At 34.2% G+C, this 14991-nt stretch overlaps 2 protein-coding genes across 3 annotated transcripts; both read left to right on the forward strand.

The window, feature by feature from the left end:
• The first annotated feature begins 403 nt into the window (after positions 1-403).
• LOC133701699 (probable ADP-ribosylation factor GTPase-activating protein AGD8) lies at positions 404-5190 on the forward strand. Of its 2 annotated transcripts, none has more exons than XR_009843606.1 (7): positions 404-673; positions 754-872; positions 1607-2039; positions 2152-2415; positions 3845-3967; positions 4287-4418; positions 4581-4679. XR_009843606.1 is itself a non-coding variant. In XM_062125723.1 (7 exons), exons 1-7 carry the CDS (start codon positions 605-607, stop codon positions 4935-4937), a joined length of 1215 nt encoding a protein of 404 aa, XP_061981707.1. In that variant the 5' UTR covers positions 404-604; the 3' UTR covers positions 4938-5190. The 2 variants fall into 2 exon arrangements, 1 of the variants encoding a protein (XP_061981707.1); XM_062125723.1 differs by lacking the exon at positions 4287-4418 and adding an exon at positions 4830-5190.
• A 2153-nt stretch (positions 5191-7343) lies between these two features.
• LOC133700632 (uncharacterized) lies at positions 7344-11881 on the forward strand. The gene is made up of 8 exons (XM_062124213.1): positions 7344-8414; positions 8530-8644; positions 8726-8836; positions 9174-9346; positions 9452-9790; positions 10076-10198; positions 10772-11294; positions 11379-11881. The coding sequence occupies exons 1-8, from the start codon at positions 7350-7352 to the stop codon at positions 11639-11641; spliced, it is 2712 nt and encodes a 903-aa protein (XP_061980197.1). The 5' UTR covers positions 7344-7349; the 3' UTR covers positions 11642-11881.
• The last annotated feature ends 3110 nt before the right edge of the window (positions 11882-14991 follow it).

Consider the following 14991-nt stretch of genomic DNA (forward strand, 5'->3'; position numbering starts at 1 on the left):
TAACTAAATATATATATATTAAACATACCTTTTTAAAACTATAACTAATAATATTTTTCTTAAATGTTTATTTTAATTACAATCGTTACTACAACTTCAAAAACACACTTAGATTATTTTAAAAAATAACTGTAACCTGCTAAATACTTTTTAAATCATTTATCACATAAAAATTAATATTGTTCACGATTTAGCTTACTCGTGACCTTGGCTCATAGGTACGGGTTGTTTATTTGTTTTGTCAATAATAATAATAAATATATTTAAAAAGCAGAGCCGCTCGCAGACATCAACAAATCACCGAATCATGCTCCCTCATCAAGCAAATAAATCCAGGGGCATTGTCGGAAATACATATTACTCTGTTTATTTTTAATTATTATTATTAAAGGCAAAGCAAAGCAAATAAACGCGCACTCTCAAATATTGCAGTTTTGTTTAGCTTTATATTTATCGCTCGCCCTCTGTCTTCCTTTATTTGCGTTCTGTTTTCTCGCGGAGGAGGAGGTGGTGGTGGTGGTGTTGCAGCAATTCACGTCTCCTCTTCGGAATTACTCTTCGTGTGTTTGTCTCTCTCTAAATTAACAAACTAAAAAGTACAACCATGGCTTCGGAAAATTTCACCGACAAGAACGTGGTGTTCAGAAAACTGAAAGCGAAATCGGAGAACAAGGTTTGTGTATTTTCTGTGGATCTGGAAATTGTATTATATATTTGGATCTGGAATTTATGATTTGGTGTGTTTGTTGTTAGATGTGTTTTGATTGTAATGCCAAAAATCCTACCTGGGCTTCTGTAACGTACGGGATCTTCCTTTGCATCGATTGCTCTGCTTTTCACCGTAGTCTCGGTGTACACATCAGCTTTGTTAGGTATATCTTTATTTTTTTCTGTTTAATTATCTGATTTTTGTATTTTATTTCTGGATCGGATAATGTGGGATGATGAGAATGGTAGGAGTTAGATCTGGAGATTAATCAATTTTTTTTGCGGAGAGATGATGTGTCATCATTGCTTTGGAAACTAAGCAGAGAGCAATCTAAGTATCATAATATATCAGAGGAATGCTTCCTCTCTAAAACCACCCCACATCTCGTCAAACTTTGGACTGGGTATGTTTGTTAGACTGGAGGATTGAGTTCTGAATCTTAACCAAGTTCTGGTGAGATCTTTGCTCTCGTTCTATGCAACCAGTAGAGCCTGTAGCGGGCGAGCATGTATTTCAATACTTCCAAGTCTTTCTTATGTTAGGAAAGCATGCCAGGCTTATAGCGAGATGGAAAAAGTGGTTGCTTGATGGTAGAGATTTTCCACATCTGTGCATAACATTCCGTGCCTCTCCCCACAAGAATTTCTTGTTATTTTCTGGTGGATGCATTTACCGGTAATTCATACAAGCTGGAAAACTACTTGAGTTTCCCTTACAATTTTCTGTGTAGAATTATCGGTGGCGCAGAGCATTCCATGGATGTGTTTCTTTTTAGAATTAGAGGCTTTTCACCTTACTGTTGTTCCGGGGGGCATCTCTTTTCTCTTTATCCTCCTTTCTTCTAGCGTTTCTTTTCAGGAACGACTGTGATGCAATGTTATTTCCGTATTCATTTAGGTCTACGAATTTAGATTCATGGAGTCCAGAGCAACTGAGAACAATGAGCTTTGGGGGAAATAATCGTGCTCAGATTTTCTTTAAGCAGCATGGATGGACTGATGGGGGGAAAACTGAGGCCAAGTATACATCCAGAGCTGCGGAGTTATATAGGCAATTACTTTCAAAAGAAGTTGCTAAAAGCATGACTGAAGATGCTGGCTTGCCATCATCACCTGTTGCTTCTCAGGCAGCCCAAGCAGCAAATGGACTTCCTGATGTCAAGATTAATGACACTCCTAAAGAGAGCTCAGTAGGAAAACAAGAAACACCTGATATCGTTCGTTCCCCAAAAGCTTCTCACACAGTTATTACTAGTTCTGTGAAGAAGCCTCTTGGTGCAAAGAGAACTGGGAAAACTGGGGGACTTGGTGCTAGAAAGCTTACTGTAAAGGTAGGCTTTTGCCTCTTTACTTTTAGAATCATCATCAGTTATCTTAGAAGCATATGTCAGTTTGACATTTGTTACCAAGCCTTCTTTTTCCTAACAGTCTTTTAAACTGCAGCCTAGTGTAAATCTCTATGACCAGAAGCCTGAGGAACCAGCACTTCCTGTGCCTTCCACAACTAACAACACCACCACAAAATCTGGCACATCTTTTGCATCTCGTTTTGAGTATGTAGATAATGTCCCACCTGCTGAGCTGATTTCTGGTGACCCACAAGTGATTAGTCATGTATCTGCACCAAAGTCATCAAGCTTTTTTGCAGAGTTCGGGATGGACAGTGGTTTTCCTAAGAAAGGAAGCTCAAACTCCTCAAAAGTTCAAGTAAGCTCTTTAATGTGTATTATCTGCTTATAGTTAAATGTAGAAAACCACGTAATAATTACACTGCCAGCAAATAGTCCGCCAGATAATGCAAAATCACCTAATTGTTACTGAGCCATCTTCTTAATAGTACAACCTTTTAATTGGATGTCAAAAAGATACTGAAATTTTGGTTTCATCTGCCAACTGAATTTTAGATTTTTAATTAATTAGCTGTTAGGTTTTATTGCTCTTCCCAAATCTGGTTTAAATTTGTGGTAAGTTGCTTCCAATCAGCATTTTTTTTTTCCCACGCCCCAATTTAGTGCTTAAACAAATTTTTGCATATTTTATTTATGTGTCTATGCAGAGTTGCAAAGGGAAATAAGTACATTTATGTAAGTAGCACAAATCTTGAGTTCGTAAAATTTGCGAGGAACATGAGAAGCATCCGTGTTCTTCCATTATGTATTTACAAGTTGGTCTGTCAAGTTGTACATATCATTTTGAGCGACTGATTTTCAGCAAAAACAAAGAGGCATCAATAACATTTAGCTTGGAGTGACTTGTCCAAACTGGTTTAAATTGTCTCATATGCTATTAAAAATGGAGATCTGTTTTTGATTTTTCAGCATGCAAGTCTAGATGTAATTATGTTTATCCAGTAAAAGAAATAAGAGAAGTCAGTTCTCATGGAATATTTAAGGGAAAAGCAATAGAATGACAGCTTGGTGTTTTTACCTGTAACTATACACTGGAGTTTTTTCAAGTTTATTTTATTTTGTATTTTAATGTCATTCATTTGATTCCACAAGGTTTGGTTAGATTTTTGAGTTGATATTATAAAAAAAATTCATGAGCTGATAGGTTTCCTAATCCTCTATGTGTAAGTCTTGTGGTGCTTACCCTTATTACATAAATGTTATTCTTGTTAGTGTGATTATCCTTTACTGAATAACAGGCACATTAAATTGTATTCGCATTATCAAATGGGTGTTAATATTTTGTTCTGAGTTTACCTGTATGTCCTCCCTTTTTCAATCAGAAGAATCAAAACATGGTTGATTTTGTGTGAGTTTATGTCTAAGAACTATGAAGATACATATCACGGAATAGGTGATGTTTCTGCAGAAATCTTCTGTTTGTCAGTTGTGATACTTCTGCTTTGAGTATTCCCATGTCATTGTGTCTCTAGCGACATTTAAAAAGGATCTTAATATCAGTGGTTTTTGTCACAGTCAACATCATTCTTGGTATGTTGTGTTTTTCATTATTTATTTATATTATTATTATCAATCACTTTGCTTATTTTGTGGGAATTGCTTGTGACATTGGAGACAGTTTGCCCTTTGTTTTTGGAATTTGTTCGATGACTCTTGTGATTTAGTTAGCTATGAATTATCTTGTTTTGCTCTGTGCTTGTTTTGTCCTTATGTGCTGTTATTATCAGATTCAGGAAACAGATGAAGCAAGAAAAAAGTTTTCGAATGCAAAATCAATCTCATCAGCCCAATATTTTGGTGATCAGAACAAAGCTGATGCTGATGCTCAAGTTTCATTGCAGAAATTTTCTGTACGCGCTCTTGCTACTACTATCTAAATATAATAAATTTTATTTTGTATAAAGTGACAGGTTTCGAGAATTCTTGGTGTTTCATTTTTCTCTGTTTTTTGTACTGTTAGTTCATCCTCGTCTGCTCTGTCTGTCACTAGATTGAAACTATCCATTATTTTCTTGTTCCAACCAAAATTACTGTACTCAGCCCTGGGTTCCTTCTTTTTTCCCCAGCTAATGTCTAGCCTTATGTAGGAAGAAAAAACTGTGGTTCTTGGATGACATGTGAGTGAGAATTCCGATGCGTCCCCTCCTCATTCCAAACTTATTTTTTTAGCATGCAGGGAAAAGGCCAAAATGATGCAAGTCATATAAAGGTGCTTTTTGACTGAGAACCACATGGGCAATGTGGAGTGGAATCACCAATAGTTAGTCTTCCATGCGATATATATCATTCTTATCTAGCTAGGCGACTTCCGCATCCTGTTGTGCACGTCCTAGCTGCTTTTACTCTAATAGTCATCAGCCAACTAATTTCTAAGAAAGGCCCACGACTAAACACAAAATCCTTGCTTTCCTTGTTTTTTTTATATTTAATTTGGGGCTAAGGATTGTAAGTTTACTATTTCAGGGCTCCTCTGCTATATCAAGTGCTGATCTTTTTGGGCACAGCGATGATCAGACTATTGATCTTGCTGCGAGTGACCTCATCAATCGGATCTCATTCCAGGTATGATTTGCATGTTTTGGTGCTTAAATATTCGAACAAACTTCCGTTAAATAGGATTCTTTTGGTTTCACTCATAGGGTTTTTTTTTTTTTTTTGACTTTGACTGTCCTGTATTCATCGAAGGTTTTCTTCTCATGTTTACCCTCTCAGGCTCAACAAGACATGTCTTCTCTGAAGAATATTGCAGGAGAGACTGGGAAGAAGCTCAGCTCCTTCGCATCAACCTTCATGACTGATCTTCAGGACAGGATCCTCTGAAATTGATGGGTTCTGTGTTTCAGAATTTTCAAGTTTGCTACATTGCCCATCAATATTTGTGTAGTGTAATGTAAAATGAGTCCATATAAAATTCTTTTTGAAGAAAAATAAAATTTAAGACTTTTCAGGTCTGACAGATTTGTGTTATTATTCTGTAGTCCAGGTTTTGGGATCTTTGATGTTTTAGCTTCTTGCAATGTACTGAAGAAAGAGGAGGAGGGATTGAAAAATATGGACAGTTTGTTCTCTTTAAGGGGGTGATGTATGGAGCAGAGCTGCACATTACATGCCGTTGCAAGGAAACAATAATCAGTGTCCCAAGCATTTAGTATGTGTGCTAATATGATGGCTGGTTTCATGGGATCGTTTGCATTTTTAGTTATTTTTTAAAGTGTTTATTGTGTTTGGAAATTTATTAAAATAATATTTTTATTATTTTTAAAAAATTATTTTTGATATTAGTATTTTAAATTATTTGAAAATTTTTAAAAAATTAATTTAAAGTAAATAGTATTTTCTAAACACTCATTATACTACCCCCCTTGTGTTTTTTTAACACTATAAAACCTTTTCTTTAAAATAAAGTTTTTTTTTAATTCTAACGATATTTGATATTAATACTTAATAATAGTAGTATTTAATTATTATAAAATAAATTAAAAGGCTTGGGGTTTTTGAATAATTAACTTGCAGTGTAACTTCTCTTTTCTCGATATATAATTAAATAAAAAATTGAAAAAACTTGATTAAGTACACTTGACATGTTGTGAATAATTATTAAAAAAATTGTTAAACATTAAATTCATACCTGTATGATGATGAGATTGACTGGTTAACTTCAAGTTTACGCATATAATCTCTTAAAATTAGAATTAAGATTTTATTTATATATGTAAAAAAACACATATGAAAGAGGCCATTTTCATTTTTTTAAGTCGAAAGATGTCAAAATATTTAATCCAGAAAGATTTTATTCACAGGGCGTCATAGAAGTCTAATTTCATTTTTTAAGATTTTGTTTTCTTGAGCGCCGCCCCCCCCCGGGGGGAGAAAACAACAGTTAATTTCCTCAAATGATTGGCAGGTAACTGTAAACTGCTGTTCATATTTTATTAATTTATTTTAGTTCTTAAAGTTTTAATTTTGGTAATTTGATCTTAATTGGTTTTGACTTCTTGAGCAATGATAAAATTGGAAGAAGAGGGGCCATAATAAAAAAGACATGAAAAATGGATGACATTCTAGATTTTCGATGAAAAATACATCTAGATCCTCCATTTTTAAAAATAATATAATCCATACAATTCCTTCAAAAAAAAAATTAATTTTGATATAAACATTAATAAAATCATTTTTTAGAGATGGTAAAGAAATTGTCAAATTCTAGTCGCAAAAAAAAAAAAAATTAATGTTAATACCAATCTAGACTATCAAAATGGATGATTTTATTGTCGATAAGATTCGTTTGGTCGAGAGAGTTTTACTCGTGTGTTTTTTTTATCTTTAAATTATCTAAAAATCTAAATATAAGCTTGGGAAAATTTTTAATTTTTACGTTTGTTTTTTTGAGATGATTTATGAGTTCGGTAAGCCTGTAGAAGCTCTTTTCCATGTGTTTTTTTTATAAAAAACACAAATGGATGGATTATTAGGTTAAAAAATACAAATCCTTTTTTTTTTTTCACCGTAATGGCTAAATCCTTGGAAAACTAGGCTACATGTCGGTTGAAGTTTTTTCAAAAAATAATGGGTCCCAATTTCATTTTTTTAAAATAAAAACCTTGCATGGACCCTTTTTAAATAGGTTAGTTCTAGCGATACCTGATTTTTTTTGTATTTTTTTTAAAAATCATATTTTTTTAAAAAATATTTTTTAATTTATATTTAAATCAATACTATTTTCTCTAATTTTTTTGTTTAGTTTTTTTAATATTGGTTGTTTTTTTAATTATCTTGTATGTATTTAATTTTTTAAGATATTATTTCAATCTCACTATGATTTTCTTTCATATTTTATACAATTGAAATTTGCTTGAAAAATATTTATTTTTGGTTAATATTTCTAACGAGTGCAATTTTATAAGATATATATATTTTTTATTTTATTTAATTAATTTTATATATATTTTATTTTTATTATTATTGATTAAATAAAAAAATAATCTGAAAAAATAAATTTTTTAAATACAATTAAGTAAATAATTTTTATTATGAAACCAAATATCGTGATTTATATCATCGGTTAAAAGTTAGATACATGTTTAGTTATGTTAATAACTTTTATTATTATTTATTGATATAGATAATTTTTAATTTTGACTTAATTCTCTTATTTAAAATTTTTGAAAAATCTTGTATGTTTAGTTTTTTTATTGGAAAAAAAAAAGGTCCAACCCTCGACAGAGTACGGATATGACGAACCTCCTCTCCACAGCGAAAGGGGAGAAAGTCGAATCGAGTCGAGAAGCCACCATAGCATTCACACCCGAAGGGGTCGCCTTCAATATTTATTTCCTTTTGGTCTGTTACCAACAAACAAAAACAGAAACAAAAACCAAAAAAATTGGGCGCTTCCATTTTCCCTCCAACTCCGCCTCCTTGAATTTAACTTTTCCTTTTCCCTCCAACTCCCTCGTTTACAACAACCATAACAATATCCCCCAAATTGTTTTCGACTTCAAAACCCTCTCTTTCGTCATGGAGGTTTCAACTGAAGCAGACTTTGACGTGGCTTCCAAAACCAAAACCCTAGATTCCAATTCTTTTATTCATGCTCATGGCTTTTCTACCCAGTCACAGATTGAAGCCCTAAATAACGAGCTACTCGGAGACCCTGTGATTTCCCCCAATTCCGAGTTAAGCTGTGGAGGCCAATATTTGGTTCCTCTATCATCAAATTCAAATGGGTTTTCACTAACTTCAACTTCAATGCCTCGCTCTGAAGAAACCCTAATCGGCACTTTGCTTCCTCATATCTTAACCTCAGGTAGCCAGATTTCGGTTTCTTCCCAGTCAAATCAGGACTGGTCTGGGTCTTTAGTAGCTAATGGTAACGAAGATGGGTTTCTATTGGATTCTGACCAGCGCTTGGTCGCTCGTTGTGATACTGACAATGGTATTTTTGATGTTGATAATAGAGAACCTAATTCACCTATGCGAGTAGAACTTGAGAATTCGTGGCTTGTTCATGGAGATGTTGAGCATGAGGAAGAAGGTTTTGGTGATGATGGTGAGAAAGAGGATCCAAGGCAACTTTTTCGTTGTGAACCTAATTATCACCCAATGTATCATCATCGTCGGGGTCATTTTGATCCTGAATTCCATGAAAATCATCCGGATTTGTCTACTCCTTCGATTAATAGGTTTCATGGATCACAGGTTCCTCAATGGAGGAATCGTTGGGATGACAGAGAGAAGACAAGGAATCAAGAATACGGGCCTCCTGGTTTTATGCAGGAAACTGGACCTACTGGTGTGGTATGTCTATCAGAGGATATCATTTTGAATTTGTCTGGTGTGTATGTGTTTGTTGATGTTTATGCTTTGTGATATTAATGTTTTCTTTTTTTGTTTTTTGGTGCTGGTTTTGCAGGGTGCTGGGCTTTTTAATAAAGGAAACACATGCTATATTAATGCAGTCCTGCAATGCTTTACGCATACGGTGCCTCTTGTTCAGGCTCTTCGTTCTTGCAACCATGCAATGCCCTGTGAGTATTAGCAGTAGCTACTTAGGAACTGAATTTGTTTGTTGTATTTAATATTCACGGCTGGACATTTCGAATTTTCAGGTAGAACTGAAGGATTCTGTGTTCTTTGTGTTATCCGTGATCACATTGAACTTTCTTTAGCTTCATCTGGAAAGATCCTCGAGCCTTTGAAACTTGTCAACAATTTGGACAGTATCCTTTGCACTCTGTTTATTATTCTGCAAAATGTGGCAGTGGATTTATCATCTCAAGTGCATTATGAAGTACTTTAGACAGTATATTTATTGTGCATTATTGTTTAGTTTAATTTATATTTCTGTGCAGCTGAATTCTAAGTTTCAAGGGGCTGTCAACCACACCCAATTGACATTTTTATACTATTGTGATTTTTGTCTATATTTCATAATATTGCTTGTGTTTTGGATACTATGTTTTTCTTCTGCAGTACCTATTTGATGTTTTGAGGAAAGTTTTTTTTTTTTTTTTGAAAAGTTGGGCTTACTGTGATTCTTAACCCATGAATAATTAGGTATTTCATCATTTTTTCGTCGATATCAGCAGGAAGATGCCCATGAATTCCTCCAATGCTTGTTAGAAAGACTTGAGAGGTGCTGTTTGGATTCAAGCCTCACTGATGACATCTCATCCTCCCAAGATAAGAACATAGTTGAGCGGGTATTTGGAGGTCGTCTTGTGAGCAAAGTATGAGTCAATGAGTGACTTTTCCCATATATTTTCCTTTAATTTGCATATTGCTGATGTAAAAGAATGTTTGAATCATTCATTTTCTTTACTTCCAATGTTTAGTTGCGATGCTGCAATTGTGGTCACTTTTCTGATAAGTATGAGCCGCTGATTGACCTGAGTTTGGAGATTGAAGATGCGGACACACTTCAAATTGCACTGGAGTCATTCACCAATGTGGAGAAAATTGAAGATTCAGAGACAAAGTTTACTTGTGAAAACTGCAAGGAGGAAGTTTCTAGGGAAAAGCAGCTTATGCTGGACAAGGCTCCTTCAATTGCTGCTCTGCATTTGAAGAGATTCAAGATTGATGGGACCTCTGTTGAGAAGATTGGCAAGCATGTGGAGTTTCCCTTGGAGTTGGACTTGAAGCCCTACATCAGTGACAATGATTCCAATGATGTGAGTCATGGATTACTAGTATCAAAATGAATTTAAAAAGCCGTAAGATCACTTAAGAAATATTTCAATGGCAATGAAGATGAAGAGCGTGGAAATATGCATGCTAATAGAAATTCAAAAATGAAATCAAGCTATGACTATTGTCCATCCATTTAATTGATCTTTTTGTCCACAAAGGTCAAATGTGATGTTAGCTTGGGAAATAAATGATTGAAGAATTGACTCATGTCACCTATAAATTGTTTGTGAGCATTTAATTAAAATCTTCCATTTTCTTGACAACAGGTGGGCTTCAAGTACCAGCTGTATGCGGTTGTGGTGCATAAAGGATATTCACTTACTTCCGGACATTATGTTTGCTATATAAGATCCTCTCCAGACACATGGCATAAGCTGGATGACCCAGAAGTAATAAATGCTAGATTCAATCTCATTGCTGTTGATTGTTGTTTTGCTCTAAATCTCCTTATACAGTACCCCTTTGCATCCTTTTAAACCTATAAATAATAAATGATGAATGAGATTGTAATCATTAGTTGTATTTTGTGTATCATGGGGTTATATTTCTAACATCTGTTGGTTAAGTCAGGTTTACTTTTACCTGAACACGGGTTTGTTCTGATGTGGAACTGTCACTTCCATTGTTATCCCTAGAATTTCTAATTGTGGATTTTCAAAAGCCATCTTGTCCTAGATTTCAACATTTAACCCCTCTAATGTCAATTGTTTGGGAGGTGCCAAACCATTGAAGTCCTTAGGCTTACTGTTTGCTGGATAAATCATTAATTTATGAACAAATCTGCCAGCATCATGTGTATTGGGCATGGGTGTGTTCATGTGTGTATTTGATGGAAGAAACTAGAAATATTTTTCTGTAATTCTGCATGTAACACCTTTCAAGGGTTGATTGATTTTGATGCATTACTAGCTAATTCTGAAATTATGGTATTGGACAACCAAAATAACTGCCATATTCTTCAGGTCATCAAGGAAAGGGAAGAATTTGTGCTATCTCAAGCTGCCTACATTCTGTTCTATGCCAGGGAGGGTACACCCTGGTGTTCGAGTTTGATCAAACCACAAGAGTTTTGCTTGGATCGTAGCAACTCAAATACATCACCCAAGTCAGTTCTAGATAATGCTAATAGTGAATGCATTAGTGTAGCAGATAAAGATAGTTTGGAGACCAGTGTAATTAAGGATGCAGTTGAGGCAACTTCAACTCACATTCCGTGTGAGAGAGAGTTTGAAGAGATTGTATCTAGAGGTGAAACTGAGGGAATTTCCTTTCAGATTTCCTGTGCCAACATGGTTGATGTTTCTCTGCCACATGGAGTAAGTGATGGCCACGATGCAGTTTTGCATGATGAGATGTTATATTTTCCACCTGTTGAAGAAGATTACAGCAATCAGTGTGCTGAGAAAATTGGAAGAAAGGGTGATCTTCGTCCCTCAGCCCCACCCAGATCACCCACTCCAGATATATATTCTGGAGAACTGCCAGGTAAAGGAGTCTATTCCATTGAAGTCTTTGCATATTTCTTTCCTGAGTCAATATAACTGAAATGAGATAAATGGAACTTTTCAGAAGCCAGACGTTGTATTCCACGAGAACATCTGAAAGTGGAGAACCATGCAAATTGTAAAAGATCATCTAAAAAGGTCACGAAGGATTCGCAGACAGCTGAAGCTCTTAGATGCATCAAGAGAATGCCAACTGCAAGGGGCATGAAACTTATGGCTGCCTTGCTTCCTAGGAATGACAAGACCAGACCAAGATCATCTCCATGTAAAAGGGCCAGCCCTCCTGGTTCTCGCCGTAAACCCATTCGTGTGGCAGTTATTCGTTGAACAATTGAGGTTGTCTCATTTGGCTGTCTTGGTCTTTGGCCAACGTAGAACTAATATACTTGAAACGCAGAGTTTATACTTCACAGTGCATATTACCTTTCTGAGCTGCTTCTCAGTTTCCCTTGTGATGTTGCTAAATCAGGTATTCTGGTCTCTTGGTTTAGGTATACCTTTTGGTCTGGAAATGTAATGTCAAAATGAAATGAAGCTCTTTTGCAACCTTGCTTTCGAATTTAGAAATGGCCTTCGTTAGCTGCAATTTGAACTGAGGCTCGCATCAATGTGACATAGAATTCGACGCTCGATCAGTTTTTGTATGTAGCTGTCACTGCTTATAGCTTCTGATGAGGTTTAATAGACTGAAGAGTCAGGGTACTTCGGACTGAGAAGGCCAGGGATTTGAAAAAATACTCATCCATTTTATACTCAATAGTCAATACGTTAATATATATATATATATATATATATATATATATATATATATATATATATATATATATATATATATAACGGAGTTTCTTTGTTTATGTCAAGAGCATACAAAGCTGATCCTAGTTTCCTTCTTAATTCTAAGGCCTCAATTTTGGATTTTTCACTACAGACAGGAACTGAATTAATTATTTTAAAGTATCAGAAAACCTTCATACCAATCCTTCCTTCTTTCCATAAGGAGCAGGAGCATTTGGTATATTGGCAAAGCAGACGAAACGCCTCCAAGTTTAGTTAATTGACATGGCTGATTCATTCGCAAGGGGAAAAAGTAGTCACCAAGGAATGCCAGAGCCTTTGCGAAGCAGCCAGTTTCCGGAAATTGCCAGCACCACCACTCAGGTGGTCCTAGTCATGGACGGACCCAAGGAGTTCACCATAAAGCCGCTTAAGTGGGCTCTCGAGAATATTTCAGCATCCGGTGGCATTAAAGTCACTCTCCTTTGAGCCATGCCATGGATCAATATTCCTCGTCAGTATCTAGTCTTCTTTTGTGTGTGTGTGTGTGTGTGTGTATCTGTACGCATATCTTGTGCTGTTACAAATCGTGTACATAATTGATGAAATTGTATAACCCGGGGCTTAACTGTGCTTTTTAGTATCATAAAAAACGAGGCAAGATGTTTGGGCCGTGGGATTCGAAGAATTAGCTGTGGCAAAAGAGCAAGGCGATGAATGGAAGAGTTACTCTAAATATGTAAAGCTTCAAGCAATGATTGACCTCTGCAAAAAAATTGGGGTATGGATGTATTAATCTTTGGCTGATGAAACATCACTCATTTTATATTGATATTCCTGCCAATTATTTCTCATGTAATTTATGCAGGCTGTGCCACAAAAGGAGGTTGTAATAGGGTATCCCTTGAAATTGGTAGTGGTAGAAAAACTTACAAGCCTTCATGCAACATGGGTGGTTTTTGATAGGTGAAAAATAACAAGACAGAGTCATTACTATACTTTTCCTCGAGGGCCTCGAAGATTTTAGTGATTTAATTAGTTGTTCGGAGAAGAGACATGGAATTCTTTGCGGGGAAAGTTCCTTGTAACATGGCTATGACAGATAAAAACGGGGAGCCTGTAATTATCAGAACGCAGCCAGTGCAGAGTTCACTCCAGGGGAATCACCGGCCACTTTTCTAACCTCTCCACTATGATTTCCACTAACATGTAGCAAGTTCTAGAGGAGAAATAACCAGAGACACATGAAGATCACTATCAAGAACGTTTCCTTTTGGTTAATTATGGATTTGTAATTCAAAGATATTGGGTGGAAGTGATGCAGAGCTGATGGTGATGGTGAAATTTCTTGTAGGATGTGAATAATAAAGGACTATATATCGACTATGGTCTCCAGCCTACATCGACTTGTACTTCAAACCAGCTCGTCTCTCTCTTTTTCTTTCTTTCTTGTCATAAAGCAATTTTCACCGTTATGGTTCTGGCTGTATATTACTATATATTTAGCTTTTGAAAATGACTAGGGTCAGGTACGCATTGTTAAAAAAAATTAAAAACAAAAAAAATTGAGTTAGAGGACCAAAAATATTGTTTTTGAGGTTTTTTTTTCTCATGTATAAATAATATTTATATGATATAACTAAATTCTCTAATCCTCTAAAAAATTAAAAAAATATATATTTGTTTTTGTATATATTTTATTTATATAGACTTGAAATATTATAATGAAATATTATTATTATGAATGAAATTTTATAATTTTATAACTGTTATGTTAATGAAACAATTATATTTTAAATTAAAATAAATAATAGCTATTTAGTTTTTATCATAACCATCACAAATATCAAAATTAATTATAAAAATTAAAAGAAATAAATTTTGAAAAATAAATTAATTAATATCACTAACATATTAAGTTTCCAGTGTTATCTTTTGATTTATAAATATTCATATTAAAAAACTTATTAGGATAGTCTATTTACCATGACTCTCATTTCATTTACTACATGATAAAAATTCATATTTACAAGTATTTAGAATAAAGTATTTCTTTTCAATATAAAATAATTTTTTTTATTCATTTATAAATTACATCAACACGTATATTATAAAGTTCTTTCTGTTCGGATTGATTTAGCAAAGATCATAACAAAATTAGGCAGGACAAAGCTTTGATTACGATTTACATGCTTTGAAGACATTATTTTCAGATACTATGGTATAATGCTGCAGGTATAGGCTAAGAATATGGTAAAAAAACTCTATTAGTAAAGGGAAAAGGAAAACAAAGTTGCGCGGCTGACAATAATAGCCTCCTCCATTGAAAATCTCGGGGACAGTTATAGAATTCTTGCATGATATTTGTGACTTGATTCATATCTTGTATACAACCACAATTTTTTTTTTAGTAATAAACATTCTCATAATAATAATAATAAATAAATAGGTCAGAATAAAAAAAATGTTTTTATTATTATTTTAACATTTTGAGTGTTGATTAAAAAAACAAACCAAAAATAAATGGATCAAAACCCAATCATATTTTTTCTCTTCTTATGGGTTCAGTGCTCATTTTGAAAACCACTCAGATGGCAAGTTTTTTTTATTTTTTTTCCGGACCAATGTCTAAATCCTGTGAAAATCAAGTTTTTTTAAAAAAACTAATGACAATTTTTGTAAGTAACCGAAATGACAAATCTTTTTTTAAAAAGGATTGATGCCAATATTTTCTTCGGGAATAACCAAATTGATGAGTTTCATATTTTTAAGAATTGAAATTAAATTTTTTCTCAAATAATAAAAAATAATTACAGTAATTAATAATAATTATAAAGATAACTTTAGAAGATAACACATAGTAAATGTAATATCTCGTAAGAAATAATACTATAAAAGTAATA

This window comes from Populus nigra, chromosome 8 (assembly GCF_951802175.1).
Source record: "Populus nigra chromosome 8, ddPopNigr1.1, whole genome shotgun sequence".
In the NCBI taxonomy this organism is placed as follows: domain Eukaryota; kingdom Viridiplantae; phylum Streptophyta; class Magnoliopsida; order Malpighiales; family Salicaceae; genus Populus; species Populus nigra.

Bases quoted from the DNA above. Each gene is read 5' to 3' on its own strand.
- LOC133701699 (XM_062125723.1), top strand. From the start codon at position 605: ATGGCTTCGGAAAATTTCACCGACAAGAACGTGGTGTTCAGAAAACTG. The intron at 674-753 runs GTTTGTGTATTT...GTTTGTTGTTAG, and splicing joins AAGCGAAATCGGAGAACAAG to ATGTGTTTTGATTGTAATGC. The intron at 3,968-4,580 runs GTACGCGCTCTT...TTACTATTTCAG, and splicing joins TTTCATTGCAGAAATTTTCT to GGCTCCTCTGCTATATCAAG.
- LOC133700632 (XM_062124213.1), top strand. From the start codon at position 7,350: ATGACGAACCTCCTCTCCACAGCGAAAGGGGAGAAAGTCGAATCGAGT. The intron at 9,347-9,451 runs GTATGAGTCAAT...TCCAATGTTTAG, and splicing joins GAGGTCGTCTTGTGAGCAAA to TTGCGATGCTGCAATTGTGG. The intron at 10,199-10,771 runs GTAATAAATGCT...CATATTCTTCAG, and splicing joins ATAAGCTGGATGACCCAGAA to GTCATCAAGGAAAGGGAAGA.